This window comes from Nomascus leucogenys, chromosome 6 (assembly GCF_006542625.1).
Source record: "Nomascus leucogenys isolate Asia chromosome 6, Asia_NLE_v1, whole genome shotgun sequence".
Classification (NCBI taxonomy): Eukaryota; Metazoa; Chordata; class Mammalia; order Primates; family Hylobatidae; genus Nomascus; species Nomascus leucogenys.
Window position 1 is genome coordinate 78304849 of NC_044386.1, and position 22279 is coordinate 78327127.

The 22279-nt window shown below is 38.2% G+C and overlaps 1 protein-coding gene across 4 annotated transcripts in view; it reads left to right on the forward strand.

The window, feature by feature from the left end:
• The window catches only part of RNF111 (ring finger protein 111), a 115224-nt gene that overhangs the window by 86945 nt on the left and 6000 nt on the right, over positions 1–22279 (forward strand). For 2 of the 4 annotated variants that reach the window (XM_030814489.1, XM_003267041.4), the window contains exons 7-11: positions 7874–8135; positions 12865–13213; positions 16050–16175; positions 17586–17712; positions 21573–21665. In XM_030814489.1, the coding sequence (XP_030670349.1) occupies positions 7874–8135; positions 12865–13213; positions 16050–16175; positions 17586–17712; positions 21573–21665 (957 nt within the window). The remainder of the gene's footprint in view (positions 1–7873; positions 8136–12864; positions 13214–16049; positions 16176–17585; positions 17713–21572; positions 21666–22279) is intronic. The other 2 variants (XM_030814490.1, XM_012507563.2) reach the window with 1 other exon arrangement.

Sequence of the window (22279 nt, forward strand, 5' to 3'; positions counted from 1 at the left end):
AAGACCAGCCTGGCCAACGTGGTGAAATCCCGTTTCTACTAAAATACAAAAATTAGCTGGGTGTGGTGGTGTGTGCCTGTAGTCCCAGCTACTCGGGAGGCTGAGGCAGGAGAATCACTTTAACCTTAGACATGGAGGTTGTAGTGAGCCAAGATCGTGCCACTGCACTCCAGCCTGGGCAACAGAGCAAGACTCCGAAGTTTTTTTTTTTTTTTCTTTTTTTTTGAGACGGAGTCTCACTCTTGTTGCCTAGGATTACAGGCATTAAGCCACCGTGCCCGGCTAAGCTACCGCTTTTCTATGTCACCTGACCTTTCCTAAAGTACTTGCCTCATCTTTTAAAATTTTGATGGTATGTCTTTTGGGTCTGACAGATTAAAAATAATTAACAAGGGCTGGGTGCGGTGGCTCATGCCTGTAATCCTAGCACTCTGGGAGGCCAAAGTGGGTGGATCACGATATCAGGAGTTCGACACCAGCCTGACCAATATGGTGAAACCCCATCTCTAGTAAAAATACAAAAATTAGTCAGGTGTGTGGCACGTGCCTGTAATCCCAGCTACTCAGGAGACTGAGGCAGGAGAATCGATTGAACCTGGGAGGTGGAGTTTGCAGTGAGCCGAGATCATGCCACTGCACTCCAGCCTGGGTGACGGAATAAGACTCCGTCTCAAAAAAAAAAAAAAAAAAAAATTAAGGAGATGTATTCTCTTTAAAAATACAGCTGGTGCTATCAAGAGGAAGTTTGAATTGAGTAGAAAAGATAATTAAAGAGATTTTGGATGCTATTTCGGTTTTGGTAACATTTCTTGGTATTAACGGAATGTCCAGACCCGTCCTATCTCTTGGGAACGAGGGAGCATCAAGAAAAATTTTCCAGTGGATTGAATGAAAGGATCTGCTTGAAAATATACTTTCTTTTGCTATAAATTTGGTTACATGACGCTTCATAAGTATTGTAGGAAAATGGTGAAGAGGTGAGTCTACCAGCTTTTCCTACATTCATTAAAGAGCTGCTGAAAGTCTCATTTGCAGAATATTTTGTTATTAATAAAATAATGCAGCTAGTTTGAGGCATCAATTATGTATACAACTTTTTATTTCAGCTTGAGTTAATTATAGGTAGGATCTCTTTTATAGTTCTGTTCATTGTAAAATAAATATAACCCATTTACCCACCTATAAGTATTAGAAGTATTTGGACTGCAAACAAAACTTGAGAAGAATCAGCAGGATCCCAGGTGATAATGGTGTTTGAAGGTAAAGAGAATGAGATTTTTGAAGACAACAGTTTGAGACTCATATTGATGTTTGTAGGACTCTAAAATTAACCACATGCTCATAAAATAGCCTCATATAGCCTTCACTTTAGACCTATTTGGGTACAGCAGAAAGTAGAGGAGCAGAAGAAAGCAAACAAAACCTGAGATTTGTGATTTTGTAGATATCTTATGTTTGAGTGCCAGATTGTTCATAGTTAAAGAAAAATTAGACCGGTAAACCGAGAAGATGGCGGTAGTCATGTAGATAGTCTTCACTGCTTGCTTTGATTCGATATGGCTTTCATTCCTACCCACCCCTGCCACACCACCCCCAACCCCCAACCCCACCCCACCTCCTGCTTTTTTTTTTTTTTTAGAGAGGATCTTGCTTTTCTTCTCAGGCTGGCCTTAAATTCCTGGGCTCAAGTAATCCTCCTGCCCCAGACTTCCAGTTGGCTGGGACTACAGGCATGTACCACTGTGCCTAGTAGTTTAATTAGTGTGATGTGCCATTTATAATCCGTGTAAGCCAATTATTATGTCCCATCACTATACTCATCTTGCTTACTCTTGATTGTCCTTCGAGAATAAGAATTGAATGAACTGGAATTGTGAAGAAGAGGGTTCTCGTTACTGTTTTTTTTTTCCCTTTATTCTTTAATTTTACCCTCGGTTTCTTCTAGGAATTACTTTACTCTGGGAATGTTCTTAATCACTGACTAGAGATGAAGATAAAATGAAATTTGGTCACCTTCATAAGATGTTGATATTCTGGTCCATTTGCTAATTTTAGTCTAGTAGGGAAAGGATTTCAACCATAAACATAAATTCAGTTTTAAAACATTATTCTTAAACTGTATTTACCTGAATTGAAGACATACATTGTATTAGCCAACTCAACAGAAAAACAGACATATACTTGATTGTACAGCTCAACAGAAGGAGAACAGACATATACTTGATTGTAGATAAATAATACAAAAGAAAGGAGCTCCTCCTTTTCTCTTTCCCAACTTGAGTATCATCACGCCCCTTTCCTTTCAGCACCCAGAGTTCCTTTTGTTTCTATTATTCCCCCTAAACCTAGAGCTCACTGAAATTAAAAAGACTGCTGTGGTTCCTCTCAGGACTGTTGGGTGACTTGGGCCTTTGACAAATGCATTACCCTAGGTTTTTCATCTCCAGCCCCTCAGCTTCCAGTATCGCATAGTTCCTGTATATAATTCCATATATAACATCAGATCTTTATGATCTTTAATCACATTTTGAAAAGTATGGTTCCACTGAACCTAAGCAGTAGGTTTGTATTCAAGAATACGAAGAAGTAGCCAGGCGCGGTTGCTCATGCCTGTCATCCCAGCACTTTGGGAGGCCGAGGCAGGTGGATCACGAAGTCAGGAGATAGAGACCATGCTGGCTAACATGGTGAAACCCCGTCTCTACTAAAAATACAAAAAAAGTAGCCGGGTGTGGTGGTGGCTGCCTGTACTGTAGTCCCAGCTACTAGGGAGGCTGAGGCAGGAGAATGGCCTGAACCCGGGAGGCGGACCTTGCAGTGAGCCGAGATGGTGCCACTGCACTCCAGCCTGGGCAACAGAGCGAGACTCCATCTCAAAAAAAAAAAAAAAAAAGAGTACAAAGAAGTGATTCTTGCCTTTGCTCTAGAGTAGAGGTGAAAGTGTTTTACTTAGGATTTTTCCAGATGCTTTTGGAAGGCAGTGAGTGCATAGTGGCTTACGCTTGAAATCCTAGCACCTTGGGAGGCTGAGACGGGTGGATCGCGTGACCGAAAGAGTTCGAGACCACCCTGTGCGACATGGTGAAACCCCACCTCCAACAAAACAAAACAAAGCAAAACAAAAATTAGCTGGGTGTGGGGTCTCGTGCCTTTAGTTCTAGCTTCTTGTGGGTGGCTGAGGCAGGAGAATTGCTTGAGCCTAGGAGGTGGAGGTTGCAATGAGCCAAGATTGCACCACTGCACTCCAGCCTGGGTAACAGAGATCCTGTCTCAAAAAAAAAAAAGCTTTTGGAGGAAAATATTATTGATGAGTGGAAGTGGAATCTACCCTCTGGTTTATTTCCCAACTTAGTGGGTTTTCCCTAAAATCATATTCCTAATACAAGCATACCTTGGAGATACTGCAGGTTCGGTTCCAGACAACCACAATAAATACAATAAAGTGAATATTGCAATAAAGCAAGTCACATGAATTTTTTGTTTCCCAGTACATATACAATTTAATGTTTACACTGTACTATACTAAGTCCACTGCACAGTGACATTATGTTTAAAAAAAGTACATGCTTCAATTTAAAAATACTTCAGTTTAAAAATACCTTATTGTACATGTTTCAGTTTAAAAATAATTCAATTTAAAAATACTTTATTGCTAATACATTTTTTAAAAATGCCAGCAATCCTCTGGGACTTCAACAAATTGTAAACTTTTTGCTGATGGAGGGTCTTGCCTTAATGTTGGTGGCTATGACTGATGAGAGTGGTGGTGCCTAAAGATTGGGGTGGCTGTGGCAATTTCTTGAAGTAAGATAACAATGAAGGGCCAGGCACGGTGGCTCACGCTTGTAATCCCAGCACTTTGGGAGGCCGAGGCGGGCGGATCACGAGGTCAGGAGATCGAGACCACGGTGAAACCCCGACTCTACTAAAAATACAAAAAAATTAGCCGGGCATGGTGGCGGGCGCCTGTAGTCCCAGCTACTCGGAGAGGCTGAGGCAGGAGAATGGCATGAACCTGGGAGGCGGAGCTTGCAGTGAGCCGAGATCGCGCCACTGCACTCCAGCCTGGGTGACAGAGCAAGACTCCGTCTCAAAAAAAAAAAAAAAAGCAAAAACAATGAAGTTGGCTGCATTGATTGACTGTTCCTTTCATGAAAGATTTTTCTGTAGCACATGATGCTGTTTAATGGCGTTTTACACATAGAACTTCTTTCAGAATTGGAATCAATCCTTTCAAACTCTGCAGTTGCTTTAAGTTTATGCAATGTACTAATGTAATAAGTTTATGTGATATTCTAAATCTTTTGCTGTCATTTCCATTTTTTTTTTCTTTTTTGAGACAGTCTCGCTCTGTTGCCCAGGCTGGAGTGCAGTGGCCTGATCTTGGCTCACTGCAAGCTCCACCTCCTGGGTTCATGCCATTCTCCTGCCTCAGCCTCCCAAGTAGCTGGGACTACAGGCGCCCGCCACCATACCCGGCTAATTTTTTGTATTTTTTTGGTAGAGACGGGGTTTGACCGTGACAGCCACGATGGTCTCAATCTCCTGACCTCGTGATCTGCCCGCCTCAGCCTCCCAAAGTGCTGGGATTACAGGCATGAGTCACTGCACCCGGCCTGTCATTTCCATCTTTTTCCTAGTATCTTTACCAGGAGAAGATTCTGTCTCAAGAAACCACTTTTGCTGCAGTTTTTTTTGTTTGTTTGTTTGTTTTGTTTTGTTGTTGTTTTGTTTTTTTTTGTTGTTGTTGTTTAAATGATGTGTCTGGGGTCCTGCAATTTTTTTATTAAAAAAAAAAAAAAAAAAAAAAGAAACCACTTCCAGCTGGGCATGTTGGCTCATGCATTTGCTCCCAACACTTTGTGGGGCTGAGGTGGGAGGAGTTAAAGACCAGTCTGGGCAACATGGCAAGACTCTGTCTCTACAAAAAATTTAGAAATTAGCTGGGCGCAGTGGCATGCGCCTGTGGTCCTAGCTACTCAGGAGGCTGAAGTTGGGAGGATTGCTTGAGCTGGGTAGGTGGAGGCTGCAGTGAGCCGTGTTTGTATCACTGCACTCCAGTGTAGGCAACACAGTGAGACCTTGTCTCAAAAATAAATAAAAGAGCCTGGGTGCAGTGGCTCACTTCTGTAATCCTAGCACTTTGTTTGGGAGGCTGAGGCAGGCAGATTACTTGCAGTTAGCAGTTCAAGACCAGCATGGCCAACATGGCGAAACCCTGTGTCTACTAAAAATACAAAAATTAGCCGTGTGTGGTGGCATGCACCTGTAATCCCAGCTGCTTGCGAGGCTGAGGTAAGATAATTTCCTGAACCTGGGAGGCGGAAGTTGCAGTGAGCCAAGATTGCACTGCTGCACACCAACCTGGGAAATAGAGGTTGGTGTGCAAAAAAAAATAAGATAAAATAAATAAAAGAAAGAAACTACTTTCTTTGCTCCTCCGTCAGAAGCAACTCATTCAACTTTTATCAGGATTTGTGGCAATTCAGTCACATCTTCAGGGTCCAACTTCTTATTCTAGTTCTCTCGCTGTCTTCACAACATCTGTAGTTACTTCATCCACTGAAGTCTTGAACCCCTCAAAGTATGCATGAGGCTTGGAATCCACTTCTTCCAAATTATTAATGTTAATATTTTGACTGCCTTCCATGAACCACAAATGTTCTTAATGACATCTAGAATGGTGACTCCTTTCTGGAAGGTTTTCAATTTACTTTTGCCCAGATTGATCAGAGGAATTATTATGGCAGCTATAGTCTTATGAAATGTATTTCTTTAATAATAAGACTTGAAAGTTGAAATTACTCCTTGATTCATAGTCTGCAGACTGGATGTTGTGTTAGGTATGAAAACATTAATCTACTTATACATCATCACAGCTCTTTGGTGACTATGTGCATTGTCAAGAAACAGCAATTTTCTTTTTTCTTTTTTGAGAAAAGGTCTCACTTTTGCCAAGCAGTAACATTTTGAAAGGAATATTTTTTTCTTAATAGTGGGTCTCAACAGTATTCTTAAAATACTCAGTAAACCATGTAAATAGCTGTACTGTCATCTAGGCTTTGTTGTTTGTTAATAGAGCACAGGCAGAATAGATTTAGCATAAGTCTTCAGGGCCCTGGGAATTCTGGAATTGTAAATGAGCATTGGATTTTAAGTCACCAGCTACATTAGACCCTAAGAAGAATCATCCAGTCCTTGGAAACTTTGAAGCCAGCCATTGACTTCTCTTTAGCTATGAAAGTCCTGGATGACATCTTCCAGTATTAGGCTGTTTTGTCTACATGGAAAATCTGTTATTCACTGTAGCACTTTCCATAAATGGTCTTAGCTAGATTTTCTGAATAATTTACTGCAGCTTCTACATCAGCACTTGCTGCTTCACCTTGCACTTTTATCTTATAGAGATAGCTTCTTTCCTTCAATTTCCTGAACTAATCTCTTCTATCTTCAGATTTTTCTTCTGCAGCCTCCTTGCCTCCCTCAGCCTTCATAGAATTGAAGAGTTAGGGCCTTGCTCTGGCTTAGGTTTTGGCTTAAGAGAATGTTGCAGCTGGTTTGATCTTCCATCTAGATCACTAAAACTTTCTTTAGATCAGCAATAAGGGTGTTTCACTTTCTTATCATTTGTGTGTTCACTGGAGTACTTTCAGTTTCTTTCAAGGATTTTTCCTTTGCATTAATGACTTGGCTAACTGGTGCAAGAGGCCTAGCTTTTGGCCTATCTCGGCCTTTGACATGCCTTCCTCACTAAGCTTAATCATTTCTCGGTTTTGATTTAAAATGAGAGATGTGCAAATCTTCCTTTCACTTGAATACTAGAGGCCATTAATTGGCCTAATTTCAATGTTGTTGTATCTCAGGGAACAGGGAGGCCCAAAGAGAGGAGAGGAGGGTAATGGGGAAACATCTGGTCAGGACACAACGTTTATCTATTAAATTTGTTGTCTTATATGGGCACAGTTCTTGGTGCCCAAAGCAATTATAATAGTAACATCAATGAGTACTGATCAAATATCACCATAACAGATAAAATAATAATGAGAAAAATATAAATATTATGAGAATTACCAAAATGTGACACAGACACAGAGTTTCCACATGCTGTTGGAAAAATAACTCTGATAGACTTGCTTGACACAGTGTCACCACAAACATTCAATTTGTTAAAAACAAAACAAAAAGCCCTGAACATCTGCAAGGCACTAAATGTGCCTATAAAATGCAATAAATATGCCTATAAGAGGAAGCAGTGCTTTAACTTTTTTTATTCTTACATTTTTGAACAAGTGAAAGCTTTGAGTGGCAAAGGTAATTCATGATTTAGTCTGAAAAATCTTATGTCCATTGTTATTTTGAATAATGTAGATTTTTTTATTAGCATTTTAATTGAATTCTTGCTTTATACAGTTTGGAACTTGGGGCAGACAAGAGTTTTCCTAGAACCTTAATATTTTCACTAGTGTGATAGTATGTTTTCTCAAGGAGTCCTAAAGTACTAGTCACAATGTTGGGATAAAGAAGAATATAGAAGTATGATTTTTAAAGTTTCTAAGATGTATTTGTTACAAGACAAAAAGATTTTAATATATTAAACTTTTGTTCATCTTGTGATAAAATCTTATGCTTGATTTTTAAAAATTGGTTTAACTATAAAACCACTACAATTTTCACAATCCAGGATACACTTGTTATATTCAAGATAACCAAGTATTTTGTTGGTGCTCACTGGTTCTTCATACTGAGAATCTTACTGTTTTCAAACTAATTTAAAGATTATGTTTTTTTGGTTGTATTAGGAATACTTTTATAATATAACATGAAGTGTTTGACCAAACTTTAGAAAGATAAAATATACTTCCTTTTTATCTAGCAGGCATTGCCAGTAGACCTGAGCAACAATGGTATCAGAAGTCATGGAAGTGGCAGTTTTCATGGAGCATCTGCATTTGACCCCTGCTGCCCTGTTTCTTCCTCCCGAGCTGCAATCTTTGGCCATCAGGCTGCTGCTGCTGCCCCAAGTCAACCTTTATCATCAATAGATGGCTATGGATCAAGCATGGTTGCTCAGCCCCAGCCCCAGCCCCCTCCACAGCCCTCTCTCTCATCATGTCGACATTACATGCCACCCCCTTGTAAGTATAAACTTAATGGGCACAAAATCTAGAGTCATATCAATGAAGCATTTTATACTTCCTTATGAAATAACCTTTAATCCCAGTTCTTAAATTTTTAGTATTTACTTGGCTTAAGAGTAGGGTATATTTTTTCTCATGTTAATATTATGTAATTGAGGTGGATTGAATGGAAGTTTTAAGGAATTTAGATTTGTTCTTTAGTATAGCTGAAGAAATGTGAAAGTTGAGTAGTATTTCTAGGCACAGTAAAGTAAATTTTAAGAATTCTCAAGCAGTTAACTGAGATGTAAGAGAGAATTTCCTGACAGCAAGCTTTGGGAGTTTTATATTCATTTGATGCAGGCAGTTAAAATATAACCACAGTTGGGCATGATGGCCCACTCCTGTAATCCCAGCACTTTGGGAGGCCAAGGCAGGAGGATTGCTTGAGGCCAGGAGTTTGAGACCAGCCTGGGCAACATAGTGAGACCCCGTTTCTATAAAAATAAAATAAAATAGAAGCAGTCATGCCTTTTCTAAAGAAATTGAAATTCGTTAGATATCATAAGAAATAAATACCCTAAGGCTGTGTAACATATTTACTATTTTGTTAGATCATAAGCTAATAATGAAATGGAAGCTTAGTAAACACTTGGCTGATAAACACCAAAAATTCATGCCGGAAGTGAACCAGGAAGTCAGCAAGGAATTTTGTGTTTTGTTTTGATTACATGGCAAGTGGTAATTTTCACTTATATATTTTCTTGGATTTTTTCTTCTACTCCAGTCATTTAAAAAAATCTGCATCCTGCAGACACAGCTGGAATCAACCCAGAATTTATACAGTGAAACTGGTGATATATTATTTACCTTCTCAGTAATGCAACTTAAAATTTAAAGTATAAATTGGAAAACATTTAGAAACAGTTTTTACAAAGCATTGACCAATGGCCAGTTCTTTGTATGAGCACCAGTGTGTTGCATGGCCTATTTTGTAATACTTGATCGTATTCATTTTTGATTGATCATGTTTTATTTGAAATTCAATATGTGTAATTTTCTGCCCCTCCCCTTTAAAAATAATATACTGAAGCAGTTTATGAGTAAGTTCTTTCCTTTCAAAATGTCCTAATAAATAAATGTTTTAGACTCATTTGTTATATTCTAAAACATTCAGACTGTGCAGTCATATAAAATGAGAGTTTGAAAGCTTCCTCGCACAGCTTACTAATCTTAATATATCAGAGTAGCAACTGTTCTATAAAAACTTTTAGAAATTTTCTTAGTACACATAGATATGTATATGTCTTACCTTTTAAAAATGGGAAATCAAACATATTCTTCTTGTTTTTTGTTTTTAAATTTAACAATATATCTTGATATTTGCATATTAGCACATAAAAATCAAGTTCATTGGTTTTTAATAGCCCCATAATATCCATTGTATATTAAATCAGTCTTCTGTTGATGGAAATTTAAGTTGTTTATGGTTGAGTTTATGTGTAGTATAACTTCCTGGAAATGCGATTGCTATGTCAGAGGGATATACTTTCAGATAAATACTGTTAAGTTTCTCTCCAAGGGGCTGCATCAATTTACCCACCTCATTAGGAGTGTATTAATGAGAATAAAGGTAGGAAATTTAAATTGTATTGTTTTCTGTTAGAGACATTTTGATAACTCTGTTTTGGGCTTCTTTTCATGAAGGAGTGTGTGTATTCTCTCCCCAGCTTGCCCGTGCTTTTAAAAAACATTTCCTGTATGCTTTAGTTCATGTGTGAAACATGTGGTTCTTAAACCTTTTTTCATCCAGAATGAACTGGGGAAGCCAGTATGGTGTAGTAGAGCACTAGCTTTAGAATTGGATAGATTTGAGTTGACCTCCCAGCTCTGACTAATTAGCTTAGTGACTTTGGATAAGTTATTTAATCTCTCTGTCCTTACATTCTTTGCACTTGTAAAATGGGAATAATTCCTGTCGGCTATAAATTGTCATACTTGGATCCAAATGAATAGTTGGCTGTTTCTTAAGTACATTTATATGTATAACAACGATACTTGGGGAGTAAGAATATGTCTCTCCTTGCTTTTGAAAGGTTTGTGGCCTTGATGAAGTGATAAAACAACTGTACTTGAAATGCTTTTATTTAAAAGTTTTGCTATCTTATTAATAAGATGTATTGAGAAGATATGTAAGGCCTGGCTTGGTAGTATGAGCATGTAGTTCCCGCTCCTCAGGAGGCTGAGACAGGGGGATTGCTTGAGCTCAGGAGTTCAAGGTTGCAGTGTGCTGTTATCACACCTGTGAATAATCCTTGTACTCCTGCCTGGACAACATAGTGAGAACCTGTCTCTTAAAAAAAAAAAAAAGAAAAACCAGGCACAGTGGCTCACGCCTGTAATCCCAGCACTTTCAGGAGGCTGAGGCGGGTGGATCACCTGAGGTCAGGAGTTCAAGACCAGCCTAGCCAACATGGCGAAACCCAGTCTCTACTAAAAATACAAAAACTAGCCGGGTGTGGTGGCAGGTGCCTGTAATCGCAGCTACTCAGGAGGCTGAGGCAGGAGAATCACTTGAACCCGGGAGATGGAGGTTGCAGTGAGCTGAGATCGCACCACTGCACTCCAGCCTGGGCGACAGAGCGAGTCTCCGTCTCAAAAAAAGAAAAAAAAAAAGAGAGAGAGAGAGGTATAGATAAGGCTACTTATGATTAATCACAAAGCAAATGGTCTACACTGTAAAGCTATAGGAATGTAGTGAGTAAATGTTGGAATAAATCATAGTATTACATCTGCAAATGATACGTTGAACGTCTAGGAAACAATATCAATAAGTTTTTTTTTTAACTGTTGGGAACACAAATAGAGGAAGGGAAAGGGTTTTTGGGAATGTGGAATATGTCACTCTTAAAATGGTCAGCAACCTGTTTTGTTTAGATAAACAGTGAATTAAAGTGATGTCTGAAGAGTAGTTAAACAAATGGACTCACTCTGAAACAAACTTCTTGCTTTATAATATTTGTGAATGTTGTGTAATGATTATACAAATATAAAACTTTGAAACTAGAAAAAATGCTGTGAATTTGAGAAAGGATACTTAACAATCATAAAACATAGTGGATTCATTTTTTATGATTAAGAGCTACTGAGCTTTGTGCCTTCTTGAAGAGTAAAGTATTGATTTGAAAACAGAACTTTTAGAAAATTGGTTTAAAAATTTGTCTTGCAAATTTTAAAAATTAGGTTTGTTGAAAGTTTCCTTTAAGTACATGCTAACAAGGCATACTTTGAAAATATAGTTGAGTTATGGTTACCTAACTTCTGCCCTTGCTGAATGAATCAAAAGCATTAAAAATTGGAAACTCTTCTGTAATGAAACTAGAGAATGGCTGTTGCTCTATATCAGACTTCCAAGAACATCTTCCAATAAAATGAAACTTGGATTGAAATCTAAGGAGACAAACTTTTTTTTTTTTTTTTTTTTTTTTTTTTTACATGTCAGGTAGATGCACATCTCTAAGAGTAAGAAAGATGTGTATTCCTCAGAGGGATTTTTCAGCAGTCACTTTGAAACATAGAGATGTAGAATGAAGAAATGGAAGGAGCCATCTTATTAAGGACTTTACTTCCATATTTGATGGGAAACAAATATGCCTCCTTCACCTTAATGTAGCACAGGAATAATGACATGGGGTAGGGAGAGAGAGAGACAGTTTGGAAAAATGTTTACACCCTATTATGACAGAGCTTCCATATATGCAAATAATACTTACAAGTCAATAAGAAAAAGGTGAATAATACAATAGGCTAAGCATGTAAATAGATAATTCTGAGAAGAAATACAAGTGGTCAAGAAATAAAAGATTTTTCTCAGATTGGCATTTATTTTAAAAATTTAGTGGTAATGTGGGGGTAATCAGGCCTTCTTATGTGCTCCTTTTTTTTTTTTTTTTTTTTGAGATGGAGTCTCACTCTGTTGCCCAGGCTGGGGTGCAGTGGCATGATCTCGGCTCACTGCAACCTCCACCTCCCAGGTTCAAGCGATTCTCCTGCCTCAGCTTCCCAAGTAGCTGGGATTACAGGTGCGCATCACCATGCCTGGATAATTTTTATATTTTTAGTAGAGACGGGGCTTCGCCATGTTCGCCAGGCTGGTCTCGAACTCCTGGCTTCAGGTGACTCTGCCCACCTTGGCCTCCCAAAGTGCTGGGATTACAGGTGTGAGCCACCGTGCCCAGCCCTTCCTGTGTACTCTTGATGGAAATATTAATTATGGCAACCTTTTGGAAAGGGTATTTTTATCAACTGGCATCTAAATTTATTTTTTTCTTTCTGTCCCACAACTACTTACAGGAATTTATGCTACAGAAATGATCTCTATATATGTGTGTATACATGTGTGTAAATGAAAGAGTGAGTGCAGGAGTGAGCATATACACAGATATTTATCATAGCATTTGGGTTTCTTTTTTATCGGTGGGGGTTTTGTCAGTACATTTTGGTGTGTTTACATAATAGAATGTTGTGAAGCTGTGAGTGAAGTTAAACTATAATATATATTGACATAAGAAGATATCCAAGATTATTCTAAGAAGGGAGCAGGTTGCTTGAGCAGTTGCTTGAATACTTTACTTGATCAAGTATTCATAAAAATAATATCTTTAAAAATACAATAGGAATGTATAATAGCAATATATGTTCAACTGCATGGTGCCTGTGTAACATACTCAAAATATTTTTCTTGCAGATGCCTCTTTGACAAGGCCACTTCATCATCAAACTTCTGCCTGCCCGCATTCTCATGGAAATCCCCCTCCTCAGACTCAGCCTCCACCTCAAGTGGATTATGTTATTCCTCATCCTGTACATGCTTTCCATTCTCAAATATCTTCTCATGCGACATCTCATCCTGTGGCACCCCCACCACCAACTCACTTAGCCAGTACAGCTGCACCAATCCCTCAGCATCTTCCTCCTACACACCAGCCAATTTCGCACCATATTCCAGCCACAGCACCTCCAGCACAGAGACTGCATCCTCATGAAGTGATGCAGAGGATGGAAGTTCAAAGGAGGAGGATGATGCAGCATCCAACGTATGTTTTACGTTTTTAAAAAGAAAGTCAAGCTTGCTTTTTCTTCTACTTCCATTGGTCTTTATAACTCTGAAATCCAACTAGGCATGGTGGCGTGCACTTGTAGGCACAGCTGCTTGGGAGACGGAGACAGGAGGATTGCTTGAGCCCAGGAGTTTGAGTCCATCTGGATAACACAGTGAAATACTGTTTTTTTTTGTTGTTGTTTTCTTTTTTTAAAAAAAGAACAAAGAACAGCAACAACAAAAAAAATCGTGAAGTCTTTAGAAATAATGTAACTTGTAACTATAAGCTGGGTGAGGCTCATGCCTGTAATCCCCAGTTGCTAAGGAGGCTAAGGCAGGAGGATAATTTGAGCCCAGGAGTTCAAAGCTGAGCTATGACTGTGCCACTGCACTCTAGCTTAGGTGATAGAGCAAGACCCTGTGTCCTTTAACAACAGTAGAAAACAAAAGATAGGTGGCTGCAGTGATTCACACCTGTAATTCCAACACTTTGGGAGGCTGAGGCAGGAGGATCGCTTGAGCCCAGGAGTTTGAGACCAGCTTGGGCAACATAAGGAGACCTCGTCTCTACCAAAAAAAGAAAGTAGCTGGGTGTAGTGGCATACTCCTGTGGTCCCAGCTACTTGGTAGGCTGAGATGAGAGGGTCGTCTGAGCCCAGGGGGTCAAGGCTGGAGTGCAGTGGTGCAACCATAGTTCTTTTATCCTTGAACTCCTGTGCTTAAGTGATCCTCCCATGATCATGCCACCGCACTGCAGCCTGGGTGACACAGCGAGACCCTGTCTCTCCCCTTCTCCCCAAAAAAGTAACTATACTAAATCCTCAGTTCACTAAGTAATTGATTCTTTGCTAACCAGAACCTTCCCCTGCTTTTACCTAAATTGTATGTGTTGAAAAAACAAGTTTATACCAGATTATTTAGTAAAATCTGACCAGTTTTACCATATGACCCAGGGTAATACCTTTATGCAAACCAGTTAAAAAAAAATACGCAGACTGGTCTGATGTGAACTAATCTTTTGTCTGTCTGTTTCTGCAATATCGTGTGGTAAAAATCAGTGTTAAAATTGATGATTCTGAGGAATAAGATCTAAAGATATCAAAGATTTGAATGTTACTAACGAGAGGGAAGGAAAGTATTAGTAGAATTTTCAGTGAATGACAGTGAAAATATTGTACTTCAAGTTTATGAAAATCCTTTTTTTTTTCTTTTGAGTATTCAGGATCTGATTTTCATATTCAGATCAGCAAACTCTATTGGTCTAATTCTGCCTACCGATTTTTGTAAACAAAATTTTATTGGAAAACAGCTGCAGTTTTTCAGTTACAAACAAACTGAAAAAGTGTCCGTTGTTTGTGGCTGTTCCACATTACAAAGGCTAAGTTGAGTAGTTACAACAGAGAACATATGGCCTGTAGAGCTGAAAAAATTTCCTGTTTTACCCTTCACATAACCTGTTTGCCAAACTCTTGATCTAATTAATGATCCAGCTCTTGTGTAACTTTTTGTTTTACTTCTGTCATTTAAGATTGTATCCCAAATCTCTGGCTGTTGCTGCCATTCTAATATAGTAACCTTTTATATAGAAAATTGCCAGTTTAACAGTCTTATCCTCCAGTAACTGGCAAATTGTTGTTTAGTAAACATGCAAAATCTGCAATTGTGTTAAAAACTAATATAAAATAATTAGACTATAAAAATGAATCTTAGCTGGGCATGGTGGCACACACCTTTAGTCCCAGCTACTCAGGTGGCTGAGGTGGGAGGATCACTTAAGCCCAGGAGTTCAGGGTTACACTGAGCTATGATTGTGCCACTGCACTTGATCCTGGAGCAAGATTCTGCCTCTTAAAAAAAAAAAAAAAGAAACAAAAAATGAATCCCTGAAACTAAGTTGTTTTTAGTGTCTTCTGTTAACTGACTTTAGGAAGAGAAAATACAGTAAACTGGGATGCAGAATAAAGAGTATGAATGGAGGTTGGGCACGTTGGGAGGCCAGGGTGGACGGATCACAAGGTCAAGAGATTGAGACCATCCTGGCCAACATCCTGGCCCGTCTCTACTAAAAATACAAAAATTAGCTGGGTGTGGTGGTGTGCACCTGTAGTCCCAGCCACTTGGGAGGCTGAGGCAGGAGAATTGCTTGAATCCGGGAGGCAGAGGTTGCAGTGAGCCAAGATTGCCACTGTACTCCAGCCTGGTGACAGAGCTAGACTTCCTCTCAAAAAAAAAAAAAAAAAAAAAAAAAAAGTATGAATCAAGCTAAATACAAGTTTCCTAGGTGTATTAACTTGTATTACATGTGTTTTGAAAAAAAAATGCACAAGGTTAACATTTTTTTGTCTTAAACTTTCATCCATTAAAATGGTTGAATGTCTTTACAATATAAGAGTAAAGGAAGCAAAATTAAGGTTTCAGTTTGTCCTGCTTTAATGTTTATATACAATAATTTATTTGTGCCTGCAACATTTGCCTGGGGTATTTAATTTTTAAAAATTTTATTTCTATTTAATTCCTATTATTCTCGTATTTAAAATATCACTTGTAAAGAAGGTATACAAGATAATGTTAAAATTACCTTTTTCCTTGGATATTTGAATTGGAAGCACTGGAATAAATGAGCAATTAGAATTTATGGAGGAGGTGATGGTTTCTTGATTTATTAACAATTAAATAATTTTCTATATTTTTATAACTGTTATAAAATTTATTTTATGACTAATCTATAGATGTTTATAGTATTAATACTAGGGATTTTTTTCTACATTAAGAAAAGAAATAACCAATTATTCAATTATTTCCAGTGGTCTTTTTGTGTTCTGTGTTTCCAGGCGGGCACATGAACGCCCCCCACCCCATCCACATAGGATGCACCCAAACTATGGTCATGGGCATCATATTCATGTGCCTCAGACTATGTCCTCACATCCTCGACAGGCTCCAGAGAGGTCTGCCTGGTCAGTATCTTCTTTAATTTCAAAACAGTGCTTCACAGCTTGTGGTAAAACTATTGGAAGAGATGCCTTGTGATTGATTGCTTTGCAGAAGGATGATGTGGAGAAAACTAATCCCCAGTTTAGCTGTGAGACACTGCCTCTGGGCAGATAGAGGTTTGGAGAGGAAAGAATAGGAGCTGGGGCAGGGAACCATATCAAGCAGGAGTAGAACTTTTTTTTAGGTGTTATTTTATGTTTAATTGACAAATAATAATTGTATATATTTGGAGGTACAACATAGTATTTCAGTACATACATACATTGTGGAATGATTAAATCAGGCTAATGGCACATTTATCACCTCCAATATTGATCATTTCTTTGTGGTGAGAACATTTAAAATTTTCTCTTGTCGCAGTTTTGAAATATACGGTACGTTATTCTTCACTGTAGTCACCATGCTGTGCAGTAGAATATCAGAAGTTACTCCTCCTAGCTGAAGCTTTGTACCCATTGACCAGCATCTCCCCTTTCCTCATTCACGACCTCCCACCCCCTCCCTAGCCTCTGGTAAACAACATGCTACTCTCTCCTGTGAGTTTAGGTTTTTTAGAGTTCCCATGTAAGTAAGAGGAGTGGACCTTTTTTCCTCTTTTTCAGGGTTACCACCAAAGTTGACTCCCTCGACTGATCCCACCTTTTACATCTTCTTTATCTGACCCCCACCTTTGTACTCAGATTTGCTCCACCACCCTCACCTGCCATTGACAAGGGAAATTTAGCCTTCATTCTCCTAGATTTGTGGTCTTTCCTAGATAAATGGGAGCAGATGTTCATTAAATTAATTTTCTGAATCCATTGTGTGTGGGCATTCATTGAGATCTTGAACCACAATGACTTTTGAGGCAGAACGTGAAATGAGAATAAGTAAATGAAGACTTAGCATATAACAGTTTTACCCCTTCTAAAATATTGTTTGCCCTTCTTTTATAAGGTGTAGAAGAGTTTGTTATTCTAATTGTCCTTAATGTCAACAACCAAGAGATGATATCTAGCAAACAAAAACCCAGAGAGTGTCTGTAACATTCAGATACACCAAAAAAGTAAATTCTATGTTGTATGCTCCTCAAGTAGAATCAGGCTTTTATCTTGGAAGGGACCTTCGTAGCCATATATTTCCTTCCTTTGTAAGATGTGAAACCAAGTACAAATGCTTTGCTCCTCATTGCCACAAAATTTAAGTTTTTTGAGCTTTCAGTTCTAAAATAAATTTGAAATTATTAGTTAAATATTTTGGGCTAAATTATCTTTCCTCAGCTTTGTAAGTTAAGAAACCTTAGATTACTTTTTTAAGTGTAAACATAACTCCCCGTGTCTGTTGATAAAAAAGAGACCTTAAGGAGGATTAAACTGTTCTCATCCTTTTGTCAGGGAACTGGGAATTGAAGCTGGAGTGACCGCAGCTACTTATACACCTGGTGCATTGCATCCTCACTTGGCCCATTATCACGCACCTCCTCGACTTCATCACTTACAATTAGGAGCTCTTCCTTTGATGGTAAAATGGAAAATTTTCAAAATTTTGACATGTTCTAAAAGTTCCTTTTCTAAATATTTTATTGGAAATATTTCACTGTATTAGTTATTATAGATGTTTTAATAGAATTTGAGAGTAATCTTGTTAGCTAAAATTGTGCTATAAAAAGGTATTAGATGTATTAAAATCTGCGCATATAATTTGCATCGTAACATGTACTCTTAATGTACAAAATGACAAAAAAAGTGTGGGGTTTTTTGTATATCAAGATACTCTTAATCCACTGTCGGGAGTATACTGTGCTTCAGTTATTTTGCGGTAAGTGGTAATAGATCCGTTCTGATGCAGTCATACTTGATTTTCTTTTTTCTTTCTTTTTTTTTTTCGACAGTCTCACTCTGTCATCCAGGCTTGAGTGCAGTAGTATGATCTCAGCTCACTGCAACCTCCACCTCCTGGGTTCAAGTGATTCTCCTGCCTCAGCCTCCCAAGTAGCTGGGATTACAGGCACGTGCCACCATGCCTGGCTAATTTTTGTATTTTTAATAGAGATGGGGTTTCACCATTTGGCCAGGCTGGTCTCAAACTCCTGGCCTCAAGTGATCTGCCCACCTCAGCCTCCCAAAGTGCTGGGATTACAGGCTTGAGCCATGGCACCCAGCCTGATTTTCTAATCTGCAGAAAGATTATACTGATTCTCTACATCTGATTTAAGCAGGTTCAGATTTTGTAAAGTGCTAAAGGACAAGTTCAGCAAAACATACATTGCATTTGCTGTTTGTATCACATACTCGTTATATAAGTGGTACAGAAAAGGGAATAGTTTTGTGTTGTTGTGGGTAGAGGCACTGCAGGAAAGCTTTCAGAGAAGCTTTCTGGTACATGTGACTTCTAAGCAGACTGGATTTTGGAATGGTGCTCTTGCAGAGGTTACAGCATATAAAGATGCAGCAAATAGCACAAGCACTGGGAACTCCAAGTAAGCTGGTGTTTCTAATGTTAGGAGTGAGGGTCAGGCAGCAGTGAGAAAACTGTCCTACCAAGAAACTGGAACTCAGGAACTATTGAAGGGGAAATGTCCTGATCAAATATATGATTTTAGAGTTATTTAATCAGATTATAGTTAGATCACCTCCTCAGTTATGTGGAAAAATAGATTTAAATGTGGGAAACCAGTCAGGACATTATAGTAGAAGAGGTAAATATTGATGAATGCCTGAATGAAGGCAATTGTAGTTGGCATAAAAATGATGAGACACATTTGAGAGATATTTAGGGTTTGGGTGAAGGGGTTAGGTGAGTTAGGTCTTGGATGTACTGAATCTGTATCGAAGTTGAATGTCCAATAGGAAGTTAAGCCTATGGTCTGGATTTCCAAAGATATTTGGGTTAAAGATGTGTTTTGATCTGTCAGTATATGGAGGTAATGAATCCATGGAAGAGGATTAGGTTTTCAGGAAAAATGTGCAGAGTGACAAGAGGGTGAAAAAACCTTAGAGAATGACAATACTGTATTTAAATGATAATACTGTGCTTCGAACAAAGGATTCTGAGAACTGACTTGAAAAGTTGAAAAACACAGTTAAAATAATATCAGAAAATACAGTTAACCCTTGAACAATGCATAGGTTAGGGGTGTTGACCCTCCTCACAGTCGAAAATCAGAGTATAACTTTTCAGTTCCTAAAATCTTAACTACTAATAGTCTGTTGTTGATCAGAAGCCTTACTGGTAAAATAAACAGTTGATCAACACATATTCTGTATGTTATAAGTACTTGATAATGATAGTCTACAATAGATAATGATAGTTTACAATAAAGTAGAGAAAAAATGTTAAGAAAATTATAAGGAAGGGAAAATATATTTACTATTCGTTAAGTGAAAGTGGATCATTATAAAAGTCTTCTTCCTCATTGTCTTCACATTGAGTAAGCTGAAGAGTAGGAAAAGGAGGGATTCATCTCGCTGTCTCCAGGGTGGCAGAGGTGGCAGAAAATCTACATGTAAGCAGACCCATGCAGTTCAAACCCATTTTATGTTGTTCAAGGGTGAACTGTAATATGGTCAGTATGGTGTCATCACAAAAAAATAAAGTTTGAAAAGTGTTGAAAGCATTTGGCAGTACAGTGGTTATTGGTCTTTTGTGTCAGAATGGTTCAGTAATGGTGAGTGGTGTAGATGGGGCACCTCTTAGATTGCGTACGGCAAGGAAGTGAAAACATGGAGACAGTGAATATAGCCTTCTTGCTTTATAAGCTTGGCTGTGAAGGGAAAGTGAAGGAAACCCCTATTTGGTTGGCAATAATTCTAGGATTAGTAGAGAATTTAGGTTTGGAAAAACTTAAGGTATTTTTAGGTTAAGACAGAAAACCATTAGAGAGGAATTGTTTGAAGATACTGAAGAGAGGCTTGGTGGGGAGTAGTGAAGTAAGCATGTCCCAGGGTGAACAGGTGAAGGGAGGAGCGGGTGATAAGGATTGAGTTCAAATAGGAGAAAAGCTCATCCATAAAGGCTGGAGGAACGAGGCTAGGGAGTAGAGGCTTCTCAGGGTAAGTGAAGATTTAGATAATTTGGGATGCAGGAGTTCCTTTCTGATTTCTTTGAAGATGTTTAGGAGGTTGGGTTATCTGCTGAGTAGTAATGATCTTGGTTATAAGAAAAGTTGTAAATAATTTAAGTAATAGGCTATTGAAAGTTAAAAGTTATTGCTTATTTATTTTAAATTCTTTTCCACATATGAAGTGTCTGTTAAAGCTATAAATTCTGCTTAAAGTGTGTTGTGATTCAGTGTAGGCTAATTAAAATGTAATGTCAGAGATTTATTTATAAAGATGGAAGAATGGTGCTGTATCTCGGAAATGCGCTTTCGTAATACTCTCATTATGCATGGCAGTTATGATCTATACAGTTGCTGCAAACACTGAGTTAGCAAATATGGGACCCTTCCAAGCCTCCGATCACAGCTAATCAGTGTATAACCTTTTTTATGTGTGTTTCTGCTTAAAGACAACGTTAAAAAATATTGTAGAATCATTAAGATTGAACTCATAGCTAACAACACTGTAACTCATGCCCGAATGAAACTTATTCTCTCCATAAGGTGTATCATAGCCTTCTTTGCTTAGGAACACTAGAAAGCACTTCAGCTTTATGCTTGGGCGCCATTTTAAACAACACAGTCACCAACAAAAAGCACAAAACTGAAAAACGTGGCACTAAACAGACTGCAAACAAGACAGTGATTTATAGTAGGAGCTGAAATACGGCAGAGCCCTGTTCTACCTCACCTGGAAACAGAGTTGCATGTTGGGCAACTCCAATTTTTTGCCACCGGGCATATCCACAAATGACTCTGAAAGCACAAGTGTTGATTATGGGGTTACACGTAAATTTTAGCCTGTGGGTCAGTTCACACATATGTAATCCATAAATAATGAAGATTGACTATACCTAACAAAAAATTAGAAAACAATGTTAAAAGTTTCCCTAATAGAATCAAGCTGTTAGGAAGCTTAAGAGAAGTGAAGTAAAAAACTTATCGAAGTGAAATTTTGTTGGAAAATTGTGTGCATTTTTTGTCGTTGTTTTAATAAAGCTCTCTGAAATGGACAGGATCTTAAGACAATTTTACTCTTTTTCAAGTTTGAGCTACTAAGAGCCTCAGGCTTAAGTTTGGGCATTTTGGAGAGTTAGGTTATATTTTAAGAGAAACCTAAACCTGTTACAGAATGCTTAGTTGGAGTTATGTATTCTTATTGAAGTCAAATTTTATGAGCAGTTGAATTGAAAACATTGAAGGTCTTGAATTATTCAATGTTAACAGTAAATTACAAGTCTATTCTTAAAATTGATTTAGCCTATCTCTTCTGTTGATATAGGTTCCTGATATGGCAGGCTATCCTCACATCCGTTACATTTCATCAGGATTGGATGGAACATCATTCAGAGGTCCTTTCAGGGGCAATTTTGAGGTATGTAATAAAATAAATGAATATGTTTGTCACAGTATCTTTAATGCAGAGAGAGTATATATACACTACCATACACAATTGTGTAGGACTGCTACAGTGGCTGGGAATCACGTGATTTTCTTATGTTGCTTCTGGGAGTTACAGAAATATTTGTAAGTAATATTAACCTTAGGGTCAAAAGTTACCCAAGTATTTAAAGATGAGTAAATGAAAATATCTAATATAGAAGAATATAAAAATGTATTAAATCAATATAATGTCAGATATATAACTATACCATTAAATGTGATGGGGAACGTAATGTTTTTGACTCAGCTAAATTTTTAGAGAAATTGGTAGAGAAAAAGAAACTTAAGTAATTCCCTTTGTAGCTAAATGTCTTGTTTGAATTTTCAGGAAGAACAAATCATTCGAATGGGATTTAAAGTTTTGTTGTGGTTTGTTTTTTTGTTTTTTTGTTTTTTTTATTTTTTTTAGACGGAGTCTTGCTCTGTCACCCAGACTGGAGTGCAGTTGCGCAATCTCAGCTCACTGCAACCTGCGCCTCCTGGGTTCAAGCGATTCTCCTGCCTCAGCCTCCTGAGTAGCTGGGATTACAGGCACCCGCCACCACG